Source organism: Chanodichthys erythropterus, chromosome 7 (genome assembly GCF_024489055.1).
Source record: "Chanodichthys erythropterus isolate Z2021 chromosome 7, ASM2448905v1, whole genome shotgun sequence".
Taxonomy (NCBI): domain Eukaryota; kingdom Metazoa; phylum Chordata; class Actinopteri; order Cypriniformes; family Xenocyprididae; genus Chanodichthys; species Chanodichthys erythropterus.
The window spans coordinates 33,972,516-33,996,181 of record NC_090227.1 but is presented as its reverse complement, the minus strand read 5'-3'; the positions used below and the strand labels follow the sequence as shown (position 1 = coordinate 33,996,181).

General features: G+C 39.0%; 1 protein-coding gene and 1 long non-coding RNA gene across 2 annotated transcripts; both read right to left on the bottom strand.

The window, feature by feature from the left end:
- Positions 1-770: 770 nt before the first annotated feature.
- st3gal2 (ST3 beta-galactoside alpha-2,3-sialyltransferase 2) lies at positions 771-15,496 on the bottom strand. Its single transcript, XM_067389281.1, has 6 exons — positions 14,771-15,496; positions 12,204-12,397; positions 6,050-6,229; positions 4,864-4,909; positions 4,617-4,736; positions 771-2,388 (listed from the first exon to the last, which is right to left on the bottom strand). The coding sequence occupies exons 1-6, from the start codon at positions 15,257-15,259 to the stop codon at positions 2,215-2,217; spliced, it is 1,203 nt and encodes a 400-aa protein (XP_067245382.1). The 5' UTR covers positions 15,260-15,496; the 3' UTR covers positions 771-2,214.
- A 197-nt stretch (positions 15,497-15,693) lies between these two features.
- On the bottom strand, positions 15,694-23,602 carry LOC137022815 (uncharacterized). Its single transcript, XR_010895440.1, has 3 exons — positions 23,481-23,602; positions 16,500-16,640; positions 15,694-16,052 (listed from the first exon to the last, which is right to left on the bottom strand). It is a non-coding gene; the product is annotated as an uncharacterized lncRNA (long non-coding RNA).
- Positions 23,603-23,666: the final 64 nt, after the last annotated feature.

Here is a 23,666-nt window from a genome sequence, read left to right as displayed (position 1 = left end):
CGATCCGTGCCCTATTTTAGAGCCCAGATTTGTGTGCACGAATGTATCAATAAATGCTCTGTAAGAAGACTAAAGGAACAATAGCATGTGTTTATGCGTCTTATAATGAGGTTAGCGGTGCTCTGGAGAGAGGATGTGTCCAGAAGCAAGGACAAGGCACGCAAGCATGTAACGTGTGTGCATTTGCACACTGAAATAGCTGATATGTCTACATTTTGAAAAAGAACTACTGCACCTGAAAGTCAAAATTTGGACTAGTCCAAAACAGAAAGCTACGGACCCCCAAAGGGAAATGGTGATGAAAAAAAAAATATTCGAGAGAGGAAGAAAATATATCTTTTGCATTCTCTCGGATATGTTTTACGTTCCCCAGAGAAACCTCGCATTCGCTTGCGAAATCTCCCTCGCAAAACGTTTGCATCCCCAAGCAGCTCACAAAAACTAAAAAGTTTGAGAGTGAACGCAAATTAACGCAAATTTCTCTGGGAACTGAACAATTTTGCAAGCTGATGCAAAGTTTCTTGGAGAAAAGCAAACATTTTCAAGCGAATGCAAAAATTTTCAGGCAAACAAAACATTTGTGTGAGATCACAAAAGCATCGAAATGTAATATTCCTCCCATCTAATTTTTTTCCCCTTCACCAGGCCCTAAAAGGCCTCCGTAGAAAACACTTGGCGGATCTTGATTATCCTTTGTGCGATCTTAAAAATGTATAATGTAATAAATTATACAAGAACTACTATACAAATTTAAAAAAAAAAAAAAAAAAATCACCTATTGTTGATGGTAAATGCCTGAACAGCAGCAAAGGAGTGTCTATGTGCTTTCAAGAAAACATTTATCAATGCAATCCATCAATTTCACCAATATCTGTCTGTCAGCTAGTCATAAATTGTATGGCAATGAATCAGGCTTCATAACTGAAAGCTTATATTCGGTTTCTCACAATCTAACACTTTTTTTGCCGTTGCCTTCCATCCAACACTATTACAGCAAGTTATTTAAGAGAGTAGTGTGCTGTAGATCAACAATGAAGCTCTACCACTGTTCACAGTGCATCTCTAGAACAATCACCACAGCTGTATTAGTGTTGGTTTCTAAATGTACTCCACATATTTTCAATATATTGCTCATGTGTGTTCATATTGGACAACCTCAGTGGTTTCTCTCCTGTTATTGAGTATTTGTCGTTCCACCTCAGACCAGAGGAGCGATCAGTACTCAAATGTAATTAGCAAAAACAAACCAAAAAAGACAATGTTGTCCAGACTGATACAAGCACACAGTGATAGCAAACTGTTAGCAGGATCATTTCAAACACGAACAACTAAACATAAAATATCTTTTGAGACGAATTAAAGCTTGGTTTACGCCCAGTGACGTGAGGAGTCTAACTGAAGCACTGTAACAGTAGTGAAACGACCCCCCGCTATGTCCAAGCTTTTAGTTAAATTGATAGTTCACCTAAAAATTTTATTCTGTCATTTACTCACCCTCATGTCAGTCCAAACCTGTAAACACAAAAGATGGTATTTTGATAAATATCTCAAGTGGCATTTTTTCAATTCAATGAAATTCAATGGTGCAAAACAACTTTGGACCCCACTGACTTTCAGTGACAACAGTTTTTTCAAAAACATTCTTCATGATATCTTTTGTGTTTTGCAGAAGAAAGCCAATCATACAGGTTTGGAATAACGAGGGTTAGTAAATGATGACAATTTTCTTTTTTGGGTGAACTGTCCCTTCAATGAATCACAGAGAACTACTAGAGTACGATGATACACTATGGTGATTGTTGGTCTCACTCATCTATCTGGCCTCGGCGTGAGCACGCATAAGAGATAGGCGTATCATCACTATACAACAAAAGTCATAAATATGAGTTAATACCATTCCCAGCACATATACCTAACATGCTGTTTAGTGATGAGATATTAGTGTTCCTTGCCAAGTCAAGTTCCTTGTCCTAGTTGAGGTAGGCTTGCAAGGAAAAGCACATTTACTAGCGTCTTGTCTCAAAACCACCGCATCATGGGGGATACTGCCCAGATTCCTGACCACTCAGGACAGCACAGAATGGTAATAAGATCATGAAACATTACTTCTTGATCACGTTTAACAGGCACACTAAGTGTGTCAAGTGGATAATGGGTGGTTTTGTTTATGGTAGTCCATCAGTTGGTCCATTTCTTTGCACCTGGTGCCCAGATTCACTTTCCAGGAAACACTGAGATCTTGCCAGCCTTGGCCAGCTTGTCGATGATCTGGGCCTCGAAGTCTGCATCATGGACACCTGTTTTACGAAACTCTCCAGAATAGCGGTTTTGCTCCCAATAGTGGTGCCAGTTTCCCCGACTGTCTGCCCCAAAACCAAATACATTCACCTATGGAGTCAGAGGCAAAAATGAATTCACAGTCACTGCTTGGAAAGGTATAAAAAAAATTGAAAAATTACATTCTTTAAAAAAATATAAAATACTTGAAATGTCTCTCAAAAACATAAGACATTCATATTCATATGATTTACACACACATACATATCTATACTCAGGCCACTTTCTTAGGTACACCTGTTCAATTGCTCGTTAACATGGCATCACATGGCAGCAACTCAATTTATTTAGGCATGTCTAATGTTCAAGAAGACAATCTGCTGAAGTGAGCATCAGGGCAACAGTAACTCAATCACTTGTTACAACTGAGGTCTGCAGAAGAGCATCTCTGAATGCACAACAAGTTGAACCTTGAAGCAGAAGGGCTACGGCAGCAGAAGACCACACCGGGTAACACTCCTGTCAGCTAAGAACAGCAAACTGAGGCTAAAATTCACACAGGCTCACCAAAAATTGAACCAAAGACGACGAGGAGTCTTGATTCTCCTGCGACATTTAGATGGTAAGGTCAGAATTTGGTGTAAACAACATGAATGATCCATCCTACCTTGTATCAACAGTCCAGGCAGGTGTTGTAATAGTGTGGGGGATATTTTCTTGGCACACTTTGGGTCTCTTAGTACCAGTTGAGCATCATTTAAATACCACAGACTATCAGAGTATTGTTGCTGACCTTGTCCATCCCTTTATGACCACAGTGTATCATCTTCTGATGGCTACTTTCAGCAGGACAACGCGGCGTCACAAAGCTCAAATCATCTCAAACTGGTTTCTTGAACATGACGATGTGTTCACTATACTCAAATGGCCTCCACAATCACCAGATTTCAGTCCAACAGAGCATTAGGATGTGGTGGAGCAGGAGATTCACATTACGGATGTGCAGATTTGTCCTGCAGCAACTGCGTGATGCCATCATGACCAAAATCTGAGGAATGTTTCCAACACCTTGTTGAATCTACGCCACAAAGAATTAAGGCAGTTCTGGTGGCAAAATGGGGACCAAACTAGTACTTAGCAAGGTGTACCTAATAAAGTTTATAAACACTATACTGCCAAAGGTTTTGGAATGCTGGCCTTTACGTGCACATGACATCTCATTCTTAATCTGCAGGGTTTAATATGGAATTGGCCCACCCTTTGCAGCTATAACAGCCTCAACTCTTCTGGGAAGGCTTTTCACAAGGTTTAGGAGTGTGTTTATGGGAATTTTTGACCATTCTTCTAGAAGCACATTTGTGAGGTCAGGCAGTGATGTTGACAAGAAGGTCTGGCTCACAATCTCCGCTCTAATTCATCCCAAAGGTGTTCTGTTGGGTTGATGGCAGGCCAGTCAAGTTCCTCCAGACCAACTCACTCATCCTTGTCTTTATGGACCTTGATTTGTGCACTGGTGTGCAGTCATGTTGGAACAGGAAGGGACCATCCCCAAACTGTTCCCACAAAGTTGGTATTATGAAATTGTCCAAAATGTCTTGGTATGCTCAAGCATTAAGAGTTCCTTTCATTAGAACTAAGGGGCCAAGCCCAACCCCTGAAAAACAACCCCACACCATAATCCCTTCTCCACCAAACTTTACACTTGGCACAATGGAGTCAGTACCGTTCTCCTGGCAACTGCCAAACCTGGACGTGGCGGCGTGCTTTACACCACTGCATCTGAAGCTTTGCATTGCACTTGGTGAAGTAAGGCTTGGATGCAGCTGCTCGGCCATGGAAATTCATTCCATGAAGCTCTCTACACACTGTTGTTGAGCTAATCTGAAGGCCACACAAAGTTTGGAGGTCTGTAGCTATTGATTCTGCAGAAAGTTGGCAACTTCTGTGCACCTCAGCATGCGCTGACCCCTCTGTGATTTTACGTGGCCTACCACTTCGTGGCTGAGTTGCTGTTGTTCCCAATTGCTTCCACTTTGTTATGATACCACTAACAGTTGACCGTGGAATATTTAGTAGAGAGGAAATTTCACGAATGGACTTATTGCACAGGTGGAAACCTATCACGGTACCATGCTTGAATTCCCTGAGCTCCTGAGAGTGACCCAATCTTTCACAAATGTTTGTAGAAGCAGTCTGCATGCATAGGTGCTTGATTTTATACACCTGTGGCCATGGAAGTGATTGGAACACCCGAATTCAATGATTTGGAGAGGTGCCCCAATACTTTTGGCAATATAATGTATTTATTTAAAATGTACTAAGACACCCTAAGGTCTTACCTCATCACATACGTGTAGAGCAAAGAACAGGACAAGCATGCCAGTGGAGGGATAACGCCCATGATGATGTGTCCAGCGGTCATGGATGTATTTAAAGAAAGCTGGGTTGAAAATCTGAACCTACAGGACATTGATTATATATACAGATTTATAGCAGCACAGAGAAAACAGATAAAGACTCAATGAGTGTAAAGAGTGTTAATTCAGAGAATATAAATCTGTGAGAGACTAGATGGGAATATATTACCTTGTCTTTATCCACACGCAGAAACTGCTTCACTGGAGCATAAGTACTGTGAGAGAGAGAGAGAGAAAGAATGATTCGGAAAAATATAGTTATAAGTCTTCCCACTTCTGACATCTCTTCTTTTCATAAAAACCTGTGAATTTAACTGCTGCTAAAATCCTAGTGTTTTTCAGTGAAGCAGAGTGTATTGTTGATAAAGTGCTATGATGTGTAGCAGTGTATGTGCTCTGAATGATGCATTTCTGGGTGCAGAACACTGCAGTGTGTTCATAGACAGAATATATCAATGACTCATTGGCCATGCTGCAGCTACTATGCTACTAATTTGACTCAATTTAGGTTTTGACAACTAAATTGTCATTAAATCCACATATCCCGGTTTCACAGTCTTGTCCCAGACTAAAAACATGTTTGAGCTGTTTTAACTGAAAGTACTGGCAAAACTTAAAATATGTCAGTGCCATTATTTTGTCTCAAGGTGCACACCAGTAATGTTTGTTTTCTAATGTTCATTTATAAAAGCTATTTAAGTGTCCTAGTTGAACTAAGGCCTAATCCTGGCTTAATCTGAAACCAGGCCATAGTGTCTGAAAACTGAACTGAAATACTAAATTATTTATGAGATGTCACTATAATGACTTAATTTTAAATGTTTTTTTAATACAGAACAATTTATAATAAAAAATAAATAAGATTTGAAAAAAAAAAAAAAAAAAAAAAAAACAATTTAGGTAGAGACATCCAATTTTTCATTAAATTCAGTGTCTGAAAACTGAACTAATTTATAGAGTACATTTTACATCTTTGTTTTACCATGTTAGAGAGACATAATATAAGAAAAAAAGAAAATTAAAAGAAAGAAAAAATGATTAATATATTTAAAAAAAAAGATTTAAATAAAATAAAATAAAAGCAAAAAAAAACAAAAAAATAAAGTCAGTTTAGGCATTGACAATCAAATTTTTTATTAAATCCATAGTCTGTGAACTGAACAACTAATTTATCGAAGGGATGTCACACTATTCTGTCTTTTTGTACCATGTTAAAATGATATAATATAAATGAAATTCAAAAGGAAAGAAAAAATATTAAATTAAAAGAAAGAAATTTAATTAAAAAAAAAAAAAAAAAAGCCATCTAGCTAATTTTTTTTTTTTTGTGTGTGTGTCTGTGTTATAGTGCTCACAAGCGGATCTGGCCAGTGGAGAGGGCACTTGTGATCCACAACAAGTCGAGAGTCTTGAAGGGCACCAGCACAAAGCTCACGTTGGCCGCCAGGTTTTTGGCACTCTCTGGGTACATGAAGTGGTGTGTGGTACGGCTGCCGGCATCCTCTTCGTACCCTACAGTGGGGGCCAGGTTCATCCTGGAACACACAGATCCAATTGAATTAGACCGTGAAAACCCTCTCTCACTTTCACTGAAACAAGCCGTATTACTTTGGCATTTCATTATTTTCCCCACGAGAGAGTAAAATGAACAAACAGAAAGTGCATTCAGGTTGACAGCAGGGAACCGTCGCCACTCATTGTAATTGCATAGAAAAGAGTAACCAGGATATTATTTGAAATTCTTGTTTTGTGTTCCACAGAAGACAAAAATATAAGGGTTTGGAATGACATGACAGGGTATCTGCAGTGTTGTTAGAATGAAATAAATGAATACTGTAACGTAACTGTAATGTATCTTAGCTTCTTTTAATTAAACAGGCTGGAGCACATATTCAACTGCACATATTCATTTTCATTTGTGATTAAAATATCAAAAAAAAAAAAAAAAAAAAATCATGTATACATTTTTTTTATTCTGGCATGATTTTATAACATCATATATTAACATAGTGCAAAATTGTATTAAAACTATGTGTAGAAGTCCATTGCTTTGTTATGAGAAAGAATGTCCGGAAAAATTAATTTCATTGATGTCATTCGGAGTAACCAATATAAAGGGACCATTTTGGATCGTCATGTAGTCAGCATCATGTGACAGGATGTGATATCATTCAGACACCTGCACAGGACCACATGGTCATGAAGCAAAGTTCATGTTTTCACTTGTTCATACGCATGTCCCGAAACATCAGGTCATTCAGTACAACCACTATAAAACATGGAAAATGTTGTAAAATTTTAAAAACTTGTACTAACTATAAAATGTTTGATTGTCCTTTTGCTAGCTAACTAACTAGCTATCAGCCTGTTAGCATTGTTTGAAAATATCATTCAGTAGAACCAAAAGTGTCATTCGGTAATACCAAAATTTTGGTTAAACCAAATTACTTTTTTGGTGACAAATTTTGTCCATACTGTTAAAAAAAAAAAAAAAAAAAAAAGCCATGTTAATTGATTATAAAAACCAAAATCTCATTGTTAATGCTTAATAAATCTTGCAAATTAATTTGATCTCCATTATGATTTTTTACACTTTTAAAAACCTTTTTCGTCAATGACCCACATACTTAAGTACTGAAATTGGTACATGTACAAATGTCAATTAATATTAATTAGAGGTCAATCAATATTGGATTTTGTTGATACTATAATGCATTTTAAAAGGCAAAAAAAAAAAAAAAAAAAAAAAAAGGATACTGGTAAGATACTAGTAAAATCTGTATATTGAATTTAATGTTCAAATTTTAAATGCCATATACAGTTTAATATGTCACCAAAATTAAAAATACAGCAAGATTCTTATTTTGAAAATGTCTATGCTTTACCATTGCTGGCTGCTCATTCAAAAAGATGTGGGAAATAAAATGCATTCAACCATCTACAACATACTAGTACAAACCCGATTCCAAAAAAGTTGGGACACTGTACAAATTGTGAATAAAAAAAGAATGCAATGATGTGGAAGTTTTTAAATTTCAATATATTATTCAGAATACAACATAGATGACATATCAAATGTTGAAACAGAGAAAATGTATCATTTTAAGGGAAAAATAAGTTGATTTTAAATTTCATGGCATCAGCACATCTCAAAAAAAGTTTGGACAAGGCCATGTTCTACGCATATCTTCTACGCAGCCATGATGTTGTAATTGATGCAGTATGTGGTCTGGTATTGTCATGATGGAAAATGCAAGGTCTTCCCTGAAAGAGACGTCTGGATGGGAGCATATGTTGTTCTGGAACTTGGATATACCTTTCAGCATTGATGGTGCCTTTCCAGATGTGTAAGCTGCCCATGCCACATGCACTCATGCAACCCCATACCATCAGAGATGCAGGCTTCTGAACTGAGCGCTGATAACAACTTGGGTTGTCCTTGTCCTCTTTAGTCCGGATGACATGGCGTACCAGTTTTCCAAAAAGAACTTCAAATTTTGATTCGTCTGACCACAGAACTGTTTTCCACTTTGAGAAAACGCCTGTGCTTCTGGATCATGTTTAGATATGGCTTCTTTTTTGACCTATAGAGTTTTAGCCGGCAAAGACGAATGACACAGTGGATTGTGTTCACCGACAATGTTTTCTGGAAGTATTCCTGAGCCCATGTTGTGATTTCCATTACAGTAGCATTCCTGTATGTGATGCAATGCCGTCTAAGGGCCCGAAGATCACGGGCATCCAGTATGGTTTTCCGGCCTTGACCCTTACGCACAGAGATTGTTCCAGATTCTCTGAATCTTTGGATATTATACACTGTAGTGTGATGGTAACTTCAAACTCTTTGCAATTTTTCTCTGAGAAACTCCTTTCTGATATTGCTCCACTATTTTTCGCCGCAGCATTGGGGGAATTGGTGATCCTCTGCCCATCTTGACTTCTGAGAAACACTGCCACTCTGAGAGGCTCTTTTTATACCCAATCATGTTGCCAATTGACCTAAGAAGTTGCAAATTGGTCCTCCAGCTGTTCCTTATATGCACATTTAACTTTTCCGGCCTCTTATTGCTACCTGTCCCAACTTTTTTGGAATGTGTAGCTCTCATGAAATCCAAAATGAGTCAATATTTGGCATGACATTTCAAAATGTCTCACTTTCAACATTTGATATGTTATCTATATTCTATTGTGAATAAAATATAAGTTTATGAGATTTGTAAATTATTGCATTCTTTTTGTATTCACAATTTGTACAGTGTCCCAACTTTTTTGGAATCGGGTTTGTATATAAATACTGTCATAATTCATCAACAGCAGATCATAAGCTGCAACTGTAGACCATTATTAGCATAAATGCATGATATTTGACTGCACAGCGGTTACATTTAATTAAATCACCTTTGAAGTTTAATAATCACATCAGGCCATAATGCAGTTCATTCCCAAATGTAAGACCTTGATAATTAAGACTTTTGTTATACCATTTAAGATGTTTAAATCCTTTTATGGCCTTAAATTTGATTAAACTGATTTTAAGACATTTTAAGACTTGAGGGCCCACGGGGACCCTGCATGAGGATGAATAAATGACAATTTTCATTTTTGGGTGAGCTATTCCTTTAAGAGAGACAGACTGTAAGAGACTAGCAAAATGATGGAGAGAGGGTGGATCAGACAGGAACTCAGACAGGGTCGGTGTCTATTCAGGAGACACGTCTGTTGCGCCAATGGATTTCAGAGCTTCCATTTCACAGCTCATGTCCTTTCAACAAAATGCTCCGATTAGAAAAAAAAAAACTGCTACCATTTCTCATACTCTATCTGTATCCTACATGTATTCTCTCAAATTCAGAGAACTACTTACATCACCAAGATTTTGTAACATGCAGAATCACAAGCTTGTATTCAGGCAGCAGGAATTTAAAAAGCTTTAGATGTAAGTCCTGGAGATTTTAATGCAAAACAACAAATGTACATGTCCGCCTTTTTCTCTCTTTATCTTCTTAAGATTCAAAGCTCGTCTTAAAGCCAGAGAGATGATTTACCAATCAAATCTCAAGTGTTATCTTATATCATCAATCTTTAATACACACAGGCTAAAGAACATGGCTTAAACTTGAATACTCATTTAACATAAAAAGAAATCACAAGGACGGTTTATTATTCTACATCTTGGTTGTAGAGTTTAGTAGTAGTACATAGCAATGATTTTCACAGCTGCCCTCAAAGTAAAATAATCTAAAGTATATATATTATATAAATACACACACACACACACACACTTATTTTCACAGAACTTTCACACCAGTATGTAATATAGGATGCTAACTGATTACAAGCAAAGTACTGTTTAATTACCATTAAAAAAAAACTTTCAGACAATGGAAAATTATATGAGCCAGTAAACAGCAAACTCATTCAACTGTGGAAAAAAGCTCATACCACCTCTTAAACTGTTAAAATGAAATCAGACAGCAGTTAAACAAATATAGAGATGAGGAGACAGCTGCTGTAGGCCAGAAGAAAGAGATGGATTCGGAGGAGGACGGGATTAATTTAAGACTTCACTGAAATAGCACCTCAATTTATACCTCCATCTCTTTCAGCCTCTCCGTCTCTCTGATCTCTACGAAACGCACTGTTCTGCCTCCCCAAGGCCATTATTTTACTCTTTTCTTTAAGCAGCAATACACATATTTTGCCCTTTTCCATGTTCATTCGACTGAAACCTGCAATTGCAAATGTCAATCCACCATATCTGGCTGTGATCAGTGTCCCAGAAAACAGGACTATTATCGCAAATATTACTGATTTAAAAACCAATTCCATAAGCTATAAAATAAATATATTGATACGGAAAAAGATATAGATGTGTCATTCTTTCATCAAAGGTCTTGCTCTAGCAATGTTCTGTTGATTCCTCAGTTGATTCTTTAAAAGATGATGTACTTCTTTCAATGTTAAATTATTATAATAAATCTTCTATAGTAATGAGTAATTTATTGAAAAATTTAAACACTGGAAATGTGCTTTCAAAACATTGTTTTGTTTGTTTGCATATCTCCTGATCAGCCTGAAATCAGCCAGATGAACTCAACCAATGTTCTAAATTTGGAACAGAACTATGGAATTGATCAACCAATGGAAAATGATGATTTAAATGGCACAATATGTAAGATTTTTGGATTTAAAAAACAAAACGAACAACAAAAAAAAAAAAAAAAAAAAAACACTAAAACAATGTTTTATATTTTGTTGACTTGTGTACTTAGATTATCCCAAATGTTTTCAAGAATGTTAAATAAGAATGTTAACCAGGATACGGACTATGTCCGTGTGTCGCCCATCAATGATATCCTACCCACATTACCCTAGATTTCCGGTTTTATTTTGTAGAAACCATGGAAACACCAAAAACACTTTAGTATATTATGTTTTTATTAGAGAGATGAGCAACTGTTTGGATACATTAATCAACAAAAAAGCTAATCATGTTATATAGCTCAACACAATAAGTCTTACTGTTTAAATCTTTTTTTCTTGATTTACCTCAAATACCATGTTTTACCATGCCTAATATTGATCTAGCTTACTGCAGTGTGGAACATGTGTCTCATAGCAGCCGCCGAGTGAATGCACAGAGTAGCATTATAACAACTTTAAACACACAAATGTATCTAATATGATAAACAGCGCTGTGTTACCCCACATACTCATGACCGGAAGAAGCAGAAGCGGTCGTCTGCAGCATAATAAAAGCCCCACTGCTCTCAAGCCGTGTCGTGTGACACGCTTGTCTCTCTTTAGCAATCACTTCAGCAGCCTCGTTTCGCTCCAACGCACCCTTCATAACACAGTAATGTTAATAAATCTTTAATACATTAGCTCATCCATTAATATGATTTCTGCCTGAGCCCTGTCAGATTCTTTTCCACCAGCTGTAGACATGAAAACGACACCTCCCATGATTTCATGAAATCAGACGTTTTCAAGCTACACCTTTGTTCTGAATAAGCGACCTCTAGCGGCAAAAGTTACATATTGTGCCTTTAAGAAAACCTGTTTTAAAAAAAATCGTTTGTCACTTTGTTTCAGGCCACTAGAAGTACAGAAATTAATTATAATTATTGAAACTAAAAAAAATTAAATCTAAACTGAAAGATAATAGCATTAAATTAATTTTTTACATTTATTTAACCTTTATTTAGCCAGGAAAGGTCCCATTGAGTTACAGTAACTCTTCTCCCAGGGAGTCCTGGCCAAGACAGGTGGCCAAAAGTTTCAATACATAAGAGACAGGACATAAATTACATAATAAAAAATTACATTAAAAAAAAAAAAACAATATACAAAACTATTAAAACCCTGCATTCTGAATACAAAGGCACAGTTTACATTTTTATATCTTGTTTCAAAACCCAATCATAATCTTGAATGTGTATTTAAAGTCCATTTCGAAAGACTATTTTCTTTCCTTACTTCTTTTCTCATTGGCATTTCAAGACTCACCTCATAATGAAGTCATGGCCATCAATCACCGGACCGTAACCCGCCCCGCGGAGGTTGCCTGAATTCCCCACCACGGCACAGCGCAGACAGCGGGCAGGGTCCCACGAACCGTATGGGGAACGGCCTGGAATGACCTGGAACAGCCTCTGTAGAACTTGCTGGATGTTGTGGGGTTTGAATTGAGGCTGCAACATCTGTACAGGGCCCAGAGGGAAGAGAAGGGAGGGAGGAAGCAAGAAAGAAAGGAACTGACATAAGGTTGGGCAGTTATCATAACTTCAAACCATCTGCACACCTGCATGTGCACACATGCATACTAAAATAAACATCCAGGCAGCCAATTAGCCGCTGTAGCCCTCTGTTTTTGTTAGATCTTTTTTCATTCATCATCGCACAGTCAAGACCAGACCTAAAATCTTTCCTTTTGTATTTTACTGACATCCCTTCGTGACATGGCTTCCTTCCAAACAACCCCTTCTGACTCTCTCCCAGTTCTCTCTCCCTTCTTTCTCCTCCTCCTCACTGTCCCTGCTGCCAATAATTGGCAGAGTTTATCATGTCTCCATTGCACCTAATAATTCTTAGCAGATGTTCTCTGGGTACAGATGCCAACCACTGATTTTACTCTCTGCCCATCCGCATGATGGGAGCCATATACATAAACTACTATTCAAAGTTGGGATCTGTAAGATTTTTTATACTTTCTTAGATTTATACTTTTATTCAGAAAGGGTGTTTTAAATTGATAAAAAAAATAATAACTTTGCACATTGTTATTTTTAAAAGGCACAATATGTACATTTTCGCAACTAGAGGCAAAAAGGGAAAAAGAATCCAACAGGACTCGGGAAGAAATCATGTTCATGGATGGGATTATTAATGTTACTGTAGTATGAAGCGAGCCGGGCCGAGTGATGTTGAAGCTGAACGAGGCCGCTGGGGCAATTGCTAATGAGAGACGAGCGCTACACACGGCTCGAGAGCAGCAGAACTTTTATTATGCCGCAGTCACTGCTTCCGCTTCTGCCGGTCAAACGTATGTGGGGTAACGCAGCACTGTTTTATCATATTAGATACATTTGAGTATGTTGAAAATGAGGTTATAACGCGTGTTTGCTTGGCAGCTGCTATGAGACACTTGTTGCAAAGTGCAGTAAGCTAGATCGATATTAGAATATCATATTAATATAATCCAGAAAATGAGAATCAAACAATAAGACTTGCTGTGTTCAGCTTTATAACAATTAATGATTAGTTTTCTGTCTATGAATGTATCCAAACAGTTGTTCCCTTGTCTAATAAAACAATATATTCAAGCGTTTTTGGTGTTTCCATGGTTTCAAAAAAACTGGAAATCGAGGGTAACACAGGTATGATGTCATTGATAGGCGACGCACGGACAAGGTTAAAGTTGCTTATTTCTCTGGATTTAAAAATTCTTGGAAACATTTGGGATAATCAGGTCAACAAAATATATAACACTGTTCCAGTGGTTTTTGGATATTTTGATCCACAAATCTTACACATTGTGCCTTTAATAAATGCTGTTCATTAGAACTTTCTATTTATCAAAGAATCCTGAAAAAAGGAAATCACTAATATATTATACAGAACAATTGTTTTAAACATTGATAACAGTAAGAAATTCTTCTTGAGTACAAAATCAGCATATTAGAATGATTTCTGAAGGATCATGTGACACTGAAGACTGGAGTAATGACGGGAATAAATTACATTTTAAAATACCTTAAAACAGAAAACAGTTTTTGTTCATTGAAATAATACTAATACTAATTTTGTGGTATTTTTGATCAAATTAAACCATCCTTTGTGAGCATTAGAGACTTTTCTCAAAAACATGGATTGCAATTTGAATTGGAAAAACAGGATCAGGAAATTAATTGCAATTCAGAAACTTTGACTAATTATAAAATTAGTTTTGAATAATTATGCCCATTATACACTGATATGAAAAATAATTTTTTCTGTTTAGACATTTTCTATAGTTCAATAGAGTCCAAGATGTCCAATACTGCCAAAACAATTAACAAGTCATTTTAATTTTAATTTCATTTCATTTTTTTAACCAGTAAGCATCTACCTAGCAAACCCTCCAGCAGTGTTACAGCATGTTTCCATAAGTGCAAGCATTTTCCCAACCCTCAACCCCCAAATCTTTCTGCTTCTTTTGCTTAATGCAGTCTGGCACCCTCCCTGCTTTTAATTTACTTATATTACAGACTTTTCAGCTGACACACTTTTTTCAGACATTACTCAAGTTCCCTTGGCTTGGTGTCACTTAAACATGATGCATAAGCACAATTGCAGAGCACTAAAATCTCTCGTTTAAAGGAAAGCAGCACAAAATATGGTCTCTTTTAATTAAGGACAGTGGGAGTTTATATGAAATGGTTTTGCAGTCATTTCATTTTGTTTTTACCATTTAGTTAGTGCAAGCGATGTGCATGCCACATTTCACAAAATCGAACCACAACAAAGTCTAACCACGTCAAGGAATGGATTCCTAATGCTAAAAGCAGCAAGTGAGTAACCATAAGATCACTTACCACCCACCAGTAGTACACGTCTGAAGGCAGCTGGATGTTGTCCCGAGTCCACAAGGGCGAGATGTCCGGGTCATAGTTCTCGTCGAACCAGTCGGAAACGCCTGGGTCGCCCACGCACCGAGAGCAGGCACATGTCTTCTGCTGAGCGCTCTCGGCTGGAATCACCTGGTGGGTACCAGCATAGCTGGGCACTAGCTTAACTCTGCGTGACTCTTCCCATCCAGGGGGCTCAAAGTAAGGCAGGCCGGCTCCTCCTCTCAGGGAGAAGGAGAAGAAGAGTGAGGTGAGAAATAGGAGGGCAAGGGATCCCAAGACCACGCAGAAGCGCAGGGAGCATCGCATTCCCCCGCGTTCTCCTGCCGCCGCCGCAGCTCCAATGGGCGCCCAGGGCCTCAGTTCACCAGTCCTCTGAGTCCGTGCCCATGCAGCCCATCCCCAACCCCAGCCCAAGCCCAAGCGTCCCTCTCGCTGCGGAGGCACAGACGGCATGCGTCCGCCCCACTGCCATGAACCGGCCCCTGCCACCGTGCCAAACCTTGACTCAGTACTGCTCTGCGTACTGAGCGACACAGGCTTTAAACCCAAAAGTGTGTGAATCTCACAAAATTGTGCACCTGTGAACTGCCACTGCTGATCTTCCGTCTGTCAGTCTTCTCTTTCAATGTGTCACCGCTCTTTATTTTCGCTCTCTTCCCCCTACACTACGGGATCTCCTCCAGCTCTCCCTTTCACGCTTCTGAACTGCCACAGTTCAAACACACACCAGTCTTTCGCCTCTAAAAATCAGTCTGCTTGTAGGCGTGTGCGTGATCTGTTCTATTCTCCTTGCAGTGACAGTTGGAAGAATAGCCTTCTCTGTGGTTTTGACATCTCAGTGCCAGACAAGCTAGGCTGTCATCCGTGTCTGTTCCATTACAGTCCTCTACGAGTCCAAGTTTGTCACTGTAATCTGGTTTGTCCGCGTCTGAGCGCTTCGTCTACCGAGCCATCGTGCTGAACTTCACAGCCAAAGGAGGAAAAGGGTGGAGTTTTCTCACAGACTTGTAATGAAGCTCTTTTGCAGTCATCTTGAATAGCTTTATATTATACAACACTTTCTAAACTCATTCCGTCTCATTCATTTCGCAGTCGTATCCTGTGAGTTACTTTAAGTGCAGAGACATGCCACCGCAGTTGTCCCCTTGTGGTGTCTTCAATGAAAGCAGCTTTGCAGATTCAACTATGAGGAACTTATCTCTCTGCTGCTCTTCAGTCCCATGCAGCGGTTTCACTTCCCAATTGTCTGGAAAACAGTAGTGGGGATTAAACATTCCAGTCTAGCTGAGTACTTTAGGACATTCTACATCATAGTTTGAGCACTATCTCCAGATCAGTAAAAATGAAAAACTAGAGGAAAAGATGGCTATAAAGATGATTAAAAGAATTCAAGGGCTCAAGCACAAAAAAGGGATACGAGCGCCAAGGAGCTGGATTGCAGAAAAAGGCAAACAAAAAATGGCATCAGATTTTGTTCTAACACTGCATTTGTCTAGCGGCTAGAGGAGTACACTATCAGTCGAGTGCACGCGAATGTGTGTTGTGTCACAGGATTCGCCTGCCAATTTCGCAATGACAGCTCTTAACGGAATTGGTGAGGTGGAAAACTCAGATTTCAACAAGGCAATGTGCCCTGACCTGCTGTTGTCCTGTAATCTCCAAATCTATAATCTCTGGGATGCTGCTGGCCCACCTGTGCGAGCTCTCTTTCTCTCTGCCAGTTTGCTGCCGAGAAAACCCGTCAGTCCGAGAGCGTGCAGTGCATCAGGATCATAGTGGTATCCAGATGCTGGTGTTTACAGCTGCTCTTCTTGATTAAGGGTGACCTTCCAAACTACAGGGTGACAGACAGATAGACAAGTGTAGAATTATGTAGTGCATATCAAGACAGTGATTCAATTCATTGTTATTATAAGCCATGTCGATTTTTTTTTAGTATAAGCCTACGCAAATACTAAGACAGATTTTCATATTCAAATGTTCAGAAAACTGGCAAAAAGGCACAGAATATTGGCATGCATGATTAAAACCAAATATTTCATCACCGTTACATTCCAAGATGTGACTTTTTCCACATTTAATACAAATTACAACAATATAACTTTGAAATGTACACAGAAAAATAAAGCAGTGTTTTGAAAAACATTAAATGTATGTTATGGTGTTTCAGTGTACCACAATTACAAATGTAAAGTCTGAGACACACTGAAAGGATTTTGCAAAACTAAGGAAACTAAGTTATAAAAATTAATAAGAAAATTAAGATTCTGCACTATTCCTAGGTCACCAACATAAGCAAATTTCTGACACTGACCATATGAACTCCTTTGTACAAAAGTGAAAATTTCAATCTTGCTTCAAACAAGATTAGATCAAGAGCTGCTGTCATTGAAGTAAAAGAGAGACAAACCAAATATTAAGAAATTCTGCCAGAAAAATTAGATCCTGATAAATAATTTGCAAATAAAAATATCATATTAAATTACAAAAAATAAGAAAATAAATGCATTTTCATTAGTGGTCTCATACTTTTTGCTGAATATAAGTATGGTAACAATTGAGAAAAAAGCATAGTAATATAAATAAGCATTAGCTGTCCTAACACATCAAAATATGCTGCTCTTATAAATGCACTTTACATTTGTGCAATTTCTCCCTTCTACTCGTATTTTATTTTCCAAGCCCTCTTTGTCCCTCTCGTTCACTGACTTTTCATTATCATCATCTTCACCGATATCTGTCCCTCACACTCATTTTATGAAGGCACCACAGTTGAAGTGTTTCTATCTTTGGGGCTCTCTTGTGACCACAGATTTCTGTTGAATATTCTCTATAGAGCATCTGCTGAGCTAAATTACCAGAGCTGAATATGTGGAGCACCAGTTCAGGCACCATAAAAGGACATGAACTTCACACTGCTGTCACAAAATACATCCAACCAATTTGTGCATGTTTAAGTCACACAACATTGATTTAAATGCATATTTATAAGAAATACTCACAGAGGTATAGTTTGACAGTGAAGACAATGAAATAATAAATCTTTAAACAAATCAGTGTTGCCAACAACAGTTCAATCGTGGACTTAGAAGAATATTGATATACCAAACAAACAGGTGGCTCGTGCTGCATTCACTGTGGCTACAGATTAAATCACGTGATTGTGATTGCATGCGTGGGCGAGCCGCTCGAGATCACATAATGCTCTCCCCTTCCACTCCAATTAGAAAAATGAATTTCAGATTTCATTTTCTCCGGCAGTAGTAAATGCCTACTTCTTTGATTGAGACGTTCTCACCCTTAAACTTCTTTTTAGACGCCCACAGTATGAAGAGAGAAACAGCGAAATAGACTGCATACAAAGTCGTTTAATTCTGCTACAGCAATTCCAGTTTAATGTTTATTTCTGCTACAGCCTTCATGCTGCGTTGATTACTTACCAGAATCAGGTGATTCAACGGGAGCGCGATCAGGGTTGACGTTCTGAAAGGCGTGAACGCGCCAAAGTTTCGACTTTTTATTATGTGCGCTCAGGCATTTTTTTTTTATTTATTTTTTTATTCCAGTTATCGATTTCGAACTCCTTTAGTTTACGTACAATGTAGTCGCATTCGAATTTTTAAAAATAATTCTGTCAGTAGGCTAATGTTTTGAGGCAGTTAGTTTTAAACAGCGAAAGAGGCTGCATGTGCAGTACTTTAATGCTGCGACAGCAATTCCAGTTTAATAATGTTTATTTCTACTACCGCCTTAAAGGGTTAGTTCACCCAAAAATGAAAATTCTGTCATTTATTACTCACCCTCATGTCGTTCCACACCCGTAAGACCTTCGTTCATCTTCAGAACACAAATTAAGATATTTTGATATCGGTGAGGCCTCCATAACCAGCAATGACATTTCCTCTCTCAAGATCCATTAATGTACTAAAAACATATTTAAATCAGTTCGTGGCTCAATATTAATATTATAAAGCGACGAGAATATTTTTGGTGCGCCAAAAAAACAAAATAATGACTTATTTAGTGATGCCCGATTTCAAAACACTGCTTCAGGAAGCTTCTGAGCCTTATGAATCAGCATGTCGAATCATGATTCGGATTGGGCGTCAAACCGGTAAAACGCTGAAATCACGTGACTTTGGCGCTTCGAACAGCAGATTTGATACACTTCCAGAAGCAGTGTTTTGAAATTGGCCATCACTAAATAAGTCGTTATTTTGTTTTTTTGGCGCACCAAAAATATTCTTGTCGCTTTATAATATTAATATTGAACCACTGTACTCACATGAACTGATTTAAATATGTTTTTAGTAACTTTATGGATCTTGAGAGAGGAAATGTCATTGCTCCCTATGCAGGCCTCACAGAGCCATCGGATTTCAACAAAAATATCTTAATTTGTGCTCCGAAGATTATTGAAGGTCTTACGGGTGTGGAATGGCATGAGGGTAAGTAAATGACAGAATTTTCATTTTTGGGTGAACTAACCCTTTAAGGCGGTAGCTGCCAATTAGCCTACTTGCCAGTCATCAGTTGATGCGACAGGAGCGCGATCAGGTTTTTGTCGTTCTGAAAGGCATGAACACGCCCAAGTTTTGACTATGTGCGTTCACGCAATCATTTTGTTCCATTTATCTTTTCGATTTCAAACGCCTTTAGTTTATATACAAATAAGCTAAAATTTAAATTTAGTCATCAGTGAGTGGATGAGTTAATTGTGCGATTATTCAATGACAGTCGACTTAAATATAAAAAAAGTTATTCTGTCAGTTATTGTCGCACCTGGTTGTAAATACACACACAAAGATGACGGGTCAAACAGTCTTTAATAAATCTACTGGCAAGTAAATCCACACACTGGCAAACAACGAAGCACAACCATACACTGACGATACCAGACAAAGGTGAACTGAAAACACATGACTTAAATACACAGAGAGGTGGTAAATGATACACAGCTGACAGTGATGACAATAATCAGTAACCATGGTGACAGACTAGTAGTGGAAAATAGTGCAAACAGAAGTCCAAACAGGGTGATATCATGACATAACGCCCCCTCCTGGAAAGGCGTGACCTTGCACCAGCAGATTGATGGAGGAGGTTTCAGTGGAGGACGGTAGTCCGCGAGAGGGCTGGAACAGAGGGAAGTCCAAGGAGGTGCAGATGGTGGTGTTATCCTGGGGGTGGCCATGAGCAGGAATGTCCTGATGGTGCTCCAGGTCACAGCCAGGATGGTGTACCATGGCGACGTTGCTGGAGCAGATGGAGGTAGAGCCCTGGGTGCAGACAGAGAGCCGAAGGAGTGGAGTGACTCAGAAGGTCTCTGACTACCCCCGAGATGGAAACAGGGTACCAGAGGGCTGAGGTGGAGCTGGAACGACTGAGGATTGAGGCGGAGCTTGAGTGAAGGCCAAGCCAAACGGAGCAGTAAGGGTGGAGGGCCAGAGAGCAACGAATGGCCTGCAAGTCCGTTGCGATGTGATGCCGATGTCTGGACCAGGTGGAGTCGATGGTCCGAGGGAGTCTGGCGGAGCTGAATGCTCGATGGTAGCTGTTGAAGTCGAGGGAGGAAGGAGCATAGGTGGAGGAGTCAGGGCAATGGGCCGAGGTGGCATGACGGGATCTGAGGCCTGGAGCGGAGCCACAGGATCTCCACAACCAGAAGAAGCTGGCTCACAGCAGGCTGATGAGGAACTGAGGGAATGATGGGAGACAACGAGGGCTGGGGACCAGGCGTGGCTCAGGGCTGGAGAAGGAACTGATGATGAACAGAGGGACTGGAGAAAAAACAAAAATTCTGGGTAGATGTATGGAGAGGAGGTGGGAGAGGGAGGCTGGGTGGGACCAGCTCATCTAAAATATAGCAGACAGGCTTGGGAAGGATTAAAGTGGGTAGGGGATCCTCCTCTCCAAAATCAAAATAATAGTTAATGATACACGTCAGAAACTCACTCTCAGTGGCGGGAGTGTGGGCAGGGCTCCATTCCATAACCTCACACTCATAACGAACTCCTTCAGCGACGGATGTTGCAGCCGACTCACACACCTGGTCAGACTCGCAGGTGCTCCGGCTCTGCAGCGATGTTTCGCTCAGTCATTCTGTTGGTCGCTGGCTCCTGCATCACGGTAGAGGTGGGCTCTCTGGGATCGTGCTGCCATTCCTCGCTGTCTGGAGATTCCTGGCTGGGCACTGGAGTAGGAGTGGGGCTGGTGTCATTGTCCTCGAATCCAACTGTGAAAGACGATCTACATGATGCCAGCACCCACTCTACAAATGCAGCAAAGCTCCCTCGAGATCAAGGATAGTTGTGCCTTTGAGTCCAACTAAGAGGAATGAACCAAAGCAGTTGTCCGGGAAGCTCGACAGATGTGCTAGATTGAGAAATTCTGCTATATGTGCCTCGAGGGAGCGATTTCCCTGCTCAAGGCAGATTAACAGGAATGAGGGAGAGTCTATGGTGACAAAAAGAAAATAAACAAATACACGGACACAAAACTTACAAAAAACAGGCCGCAATCTATCTTTTTGATTCGGTATTCTGTCACACCTGGTTGTAAATACACACACAAAGAAGATGATGACGGGTCAAACAGTCTTTAATAAATCCACTGGCAAACAACAAAGCACAACCATACATACACTGATGATACCAGACAAAGATGAACTGAAAACACTTGACTTAAATACACAAACAAATAAGGTGATAAACGATACACAGCTGACAGTGATGATGATAATGATCAGTAACCATGGTGACAGACTAGCGGCGGAAAATAGTGCAAAACAGGGTGATATAGTGACAGTAATGTTCTGGGGCAGTTTTTTGTGGTTCGAGTTAATTTTAAACAAAACAAATTACTAATGATTTTTAAAATATAGTTTGGATGTGTAAATTTATCATAACACGATGACAGTAGGCTATTTATGGTTTGTTGGCCACTGAAAACTTTTAAAAATTGTTACTTTTAATCTTTTGTGGTTAGCCTAGTTGATAATTTGTTTGGAAAAAACATAATTAATCATAATTGACCCTTCGCAAAGACCCGCTCTCCTCGTTACTGTTGCTTTGTCCGACAAGCCACAAGCAGAGTGAAAAAAAATATCACGGAGCAAAGAGGACACTGACAACATGTCGACTGACAAGACAGAGCAGGTTACTTATGATATTAAGCTTTCCCAGCTTTCAAATTGTGTAATTTTTTAAGAAATTAGAACAATTAAAACTGTTTTGTGGCTCTTTAATGTGTCGTGACAGATTGCTGTGGCACCTCAGCTCAAGCAGCTCGTGAACCGATCATCTCTTCCTACTTCCTACATCAAATAAACATGAATGAACATCGGAAGGAATGTTGTTTCTAATGCGAAAAGACGTCAATACACACCATTTTTCAAGTTCAAGTCCAACAAGGTTAATCTTCTAACTCCTGACTGCTTTGTCGGACAAAATGGCAGATTTGGCGTTATGTTTGGTTAGATCGCTTGTCAATCAAACTCCCGGCGAAGGATCAATTGACCATTCGCGAAGACCCGGCCCCTTTAGTTACTGTTGCTGTCCGACAAGCCATGCCGTTTTCTCGCCACTCATCATGTTCTCACGCAGTGAAAAATACATTGTGGAGCAAAGAGGACACTGACAACGCATTGACAGAAAAGACAGAGCAGGTTACTTATGATATGAAACGAAGTCTCAAATTTCAAATTTTGTCATTTTTAAAAAAAATTTAACAATAAATACCATTTTGTGGCTTTTTAATGTGTCATGACAGATCGCTGTAGCACCTCAGCTCAAGTGGCTCGTGAACCAATCCTCTCTTCCTACTAGTTCATTTATAGCATCAAATAAACACAAATGAACATCATATGGAATGTTGTTTCAATCGCGGAAAGACGTCAGCATACACCATTTTTTAAGTTCAAGTCCACCTACTTTAATCTGCTAACTCCCCTGACTGTTTTGTCGGACAAAATGGCCGATTCGGCGTTATGAGTGGTTAGATCGCCTGTCAATCAAACTCCTGGTGAAGGGTCAATAGGCTAATAGTTTTATTTTTTTTTTTCTATATTCATAATGTTCTACATTAATTGCATTGTATTAATTGTAATTTCTGTTTAACTGTAATTATGCTGCCTCCATACATGGTTTCAGAACCAGACAGCATGAGAGTTTTAGATCCAGCAAATAAGTGTGATGCACTTCTATAACACTGTCTAATAAAAGAATGGAACTCAGTAAATCATATATAAGCATAGGATATCAAATCTCAAATGAAAGGCAAAATCCTCTTAAATCTGAATTTTGCTCCCAGTCTATTCAATTCATGTTTCATTTTCTCACCAAGCATCACATCCTCCTTACCCCCATCCAAAATCTCAAAATGACCGTCTTCTCATTTATAAAGCCATTGCTAGACTCACAAAAAACAACAGGCGGAGATAAACCATTATTTTTCTCTTTTGGTCAACACATATAAACATGACCTACTACAGATAATGCTTTAACAGTTGTGCTCAGCATATTAATACTCTTATTCTTGATACCACACATATACAAATTCTTGTAATACGTTCTCAAGGATAAATTCAGGCAGAGAACACAAAGATCAAATTTTCTGTTTCTTCCTTCTTCAATCTCTGGTATCACACACAAAACATCCAATGACCTTAGCTTACCCCTTTCTTTCCTAGTCTCTTTTGTTGTTCAGTCGCTTTTAGTGGGTCTTGACCAATGTGCCTGATCAGCAAGGGTGAGCCGAACACTGTAGAGTGGGTGTCTGAGTTGCCTTGGCAACGAAACCTCACAGCTGGCTGCAATGGAAATGTAATTGAAAGAGAAGAGCAGACATTCACATACTGGGT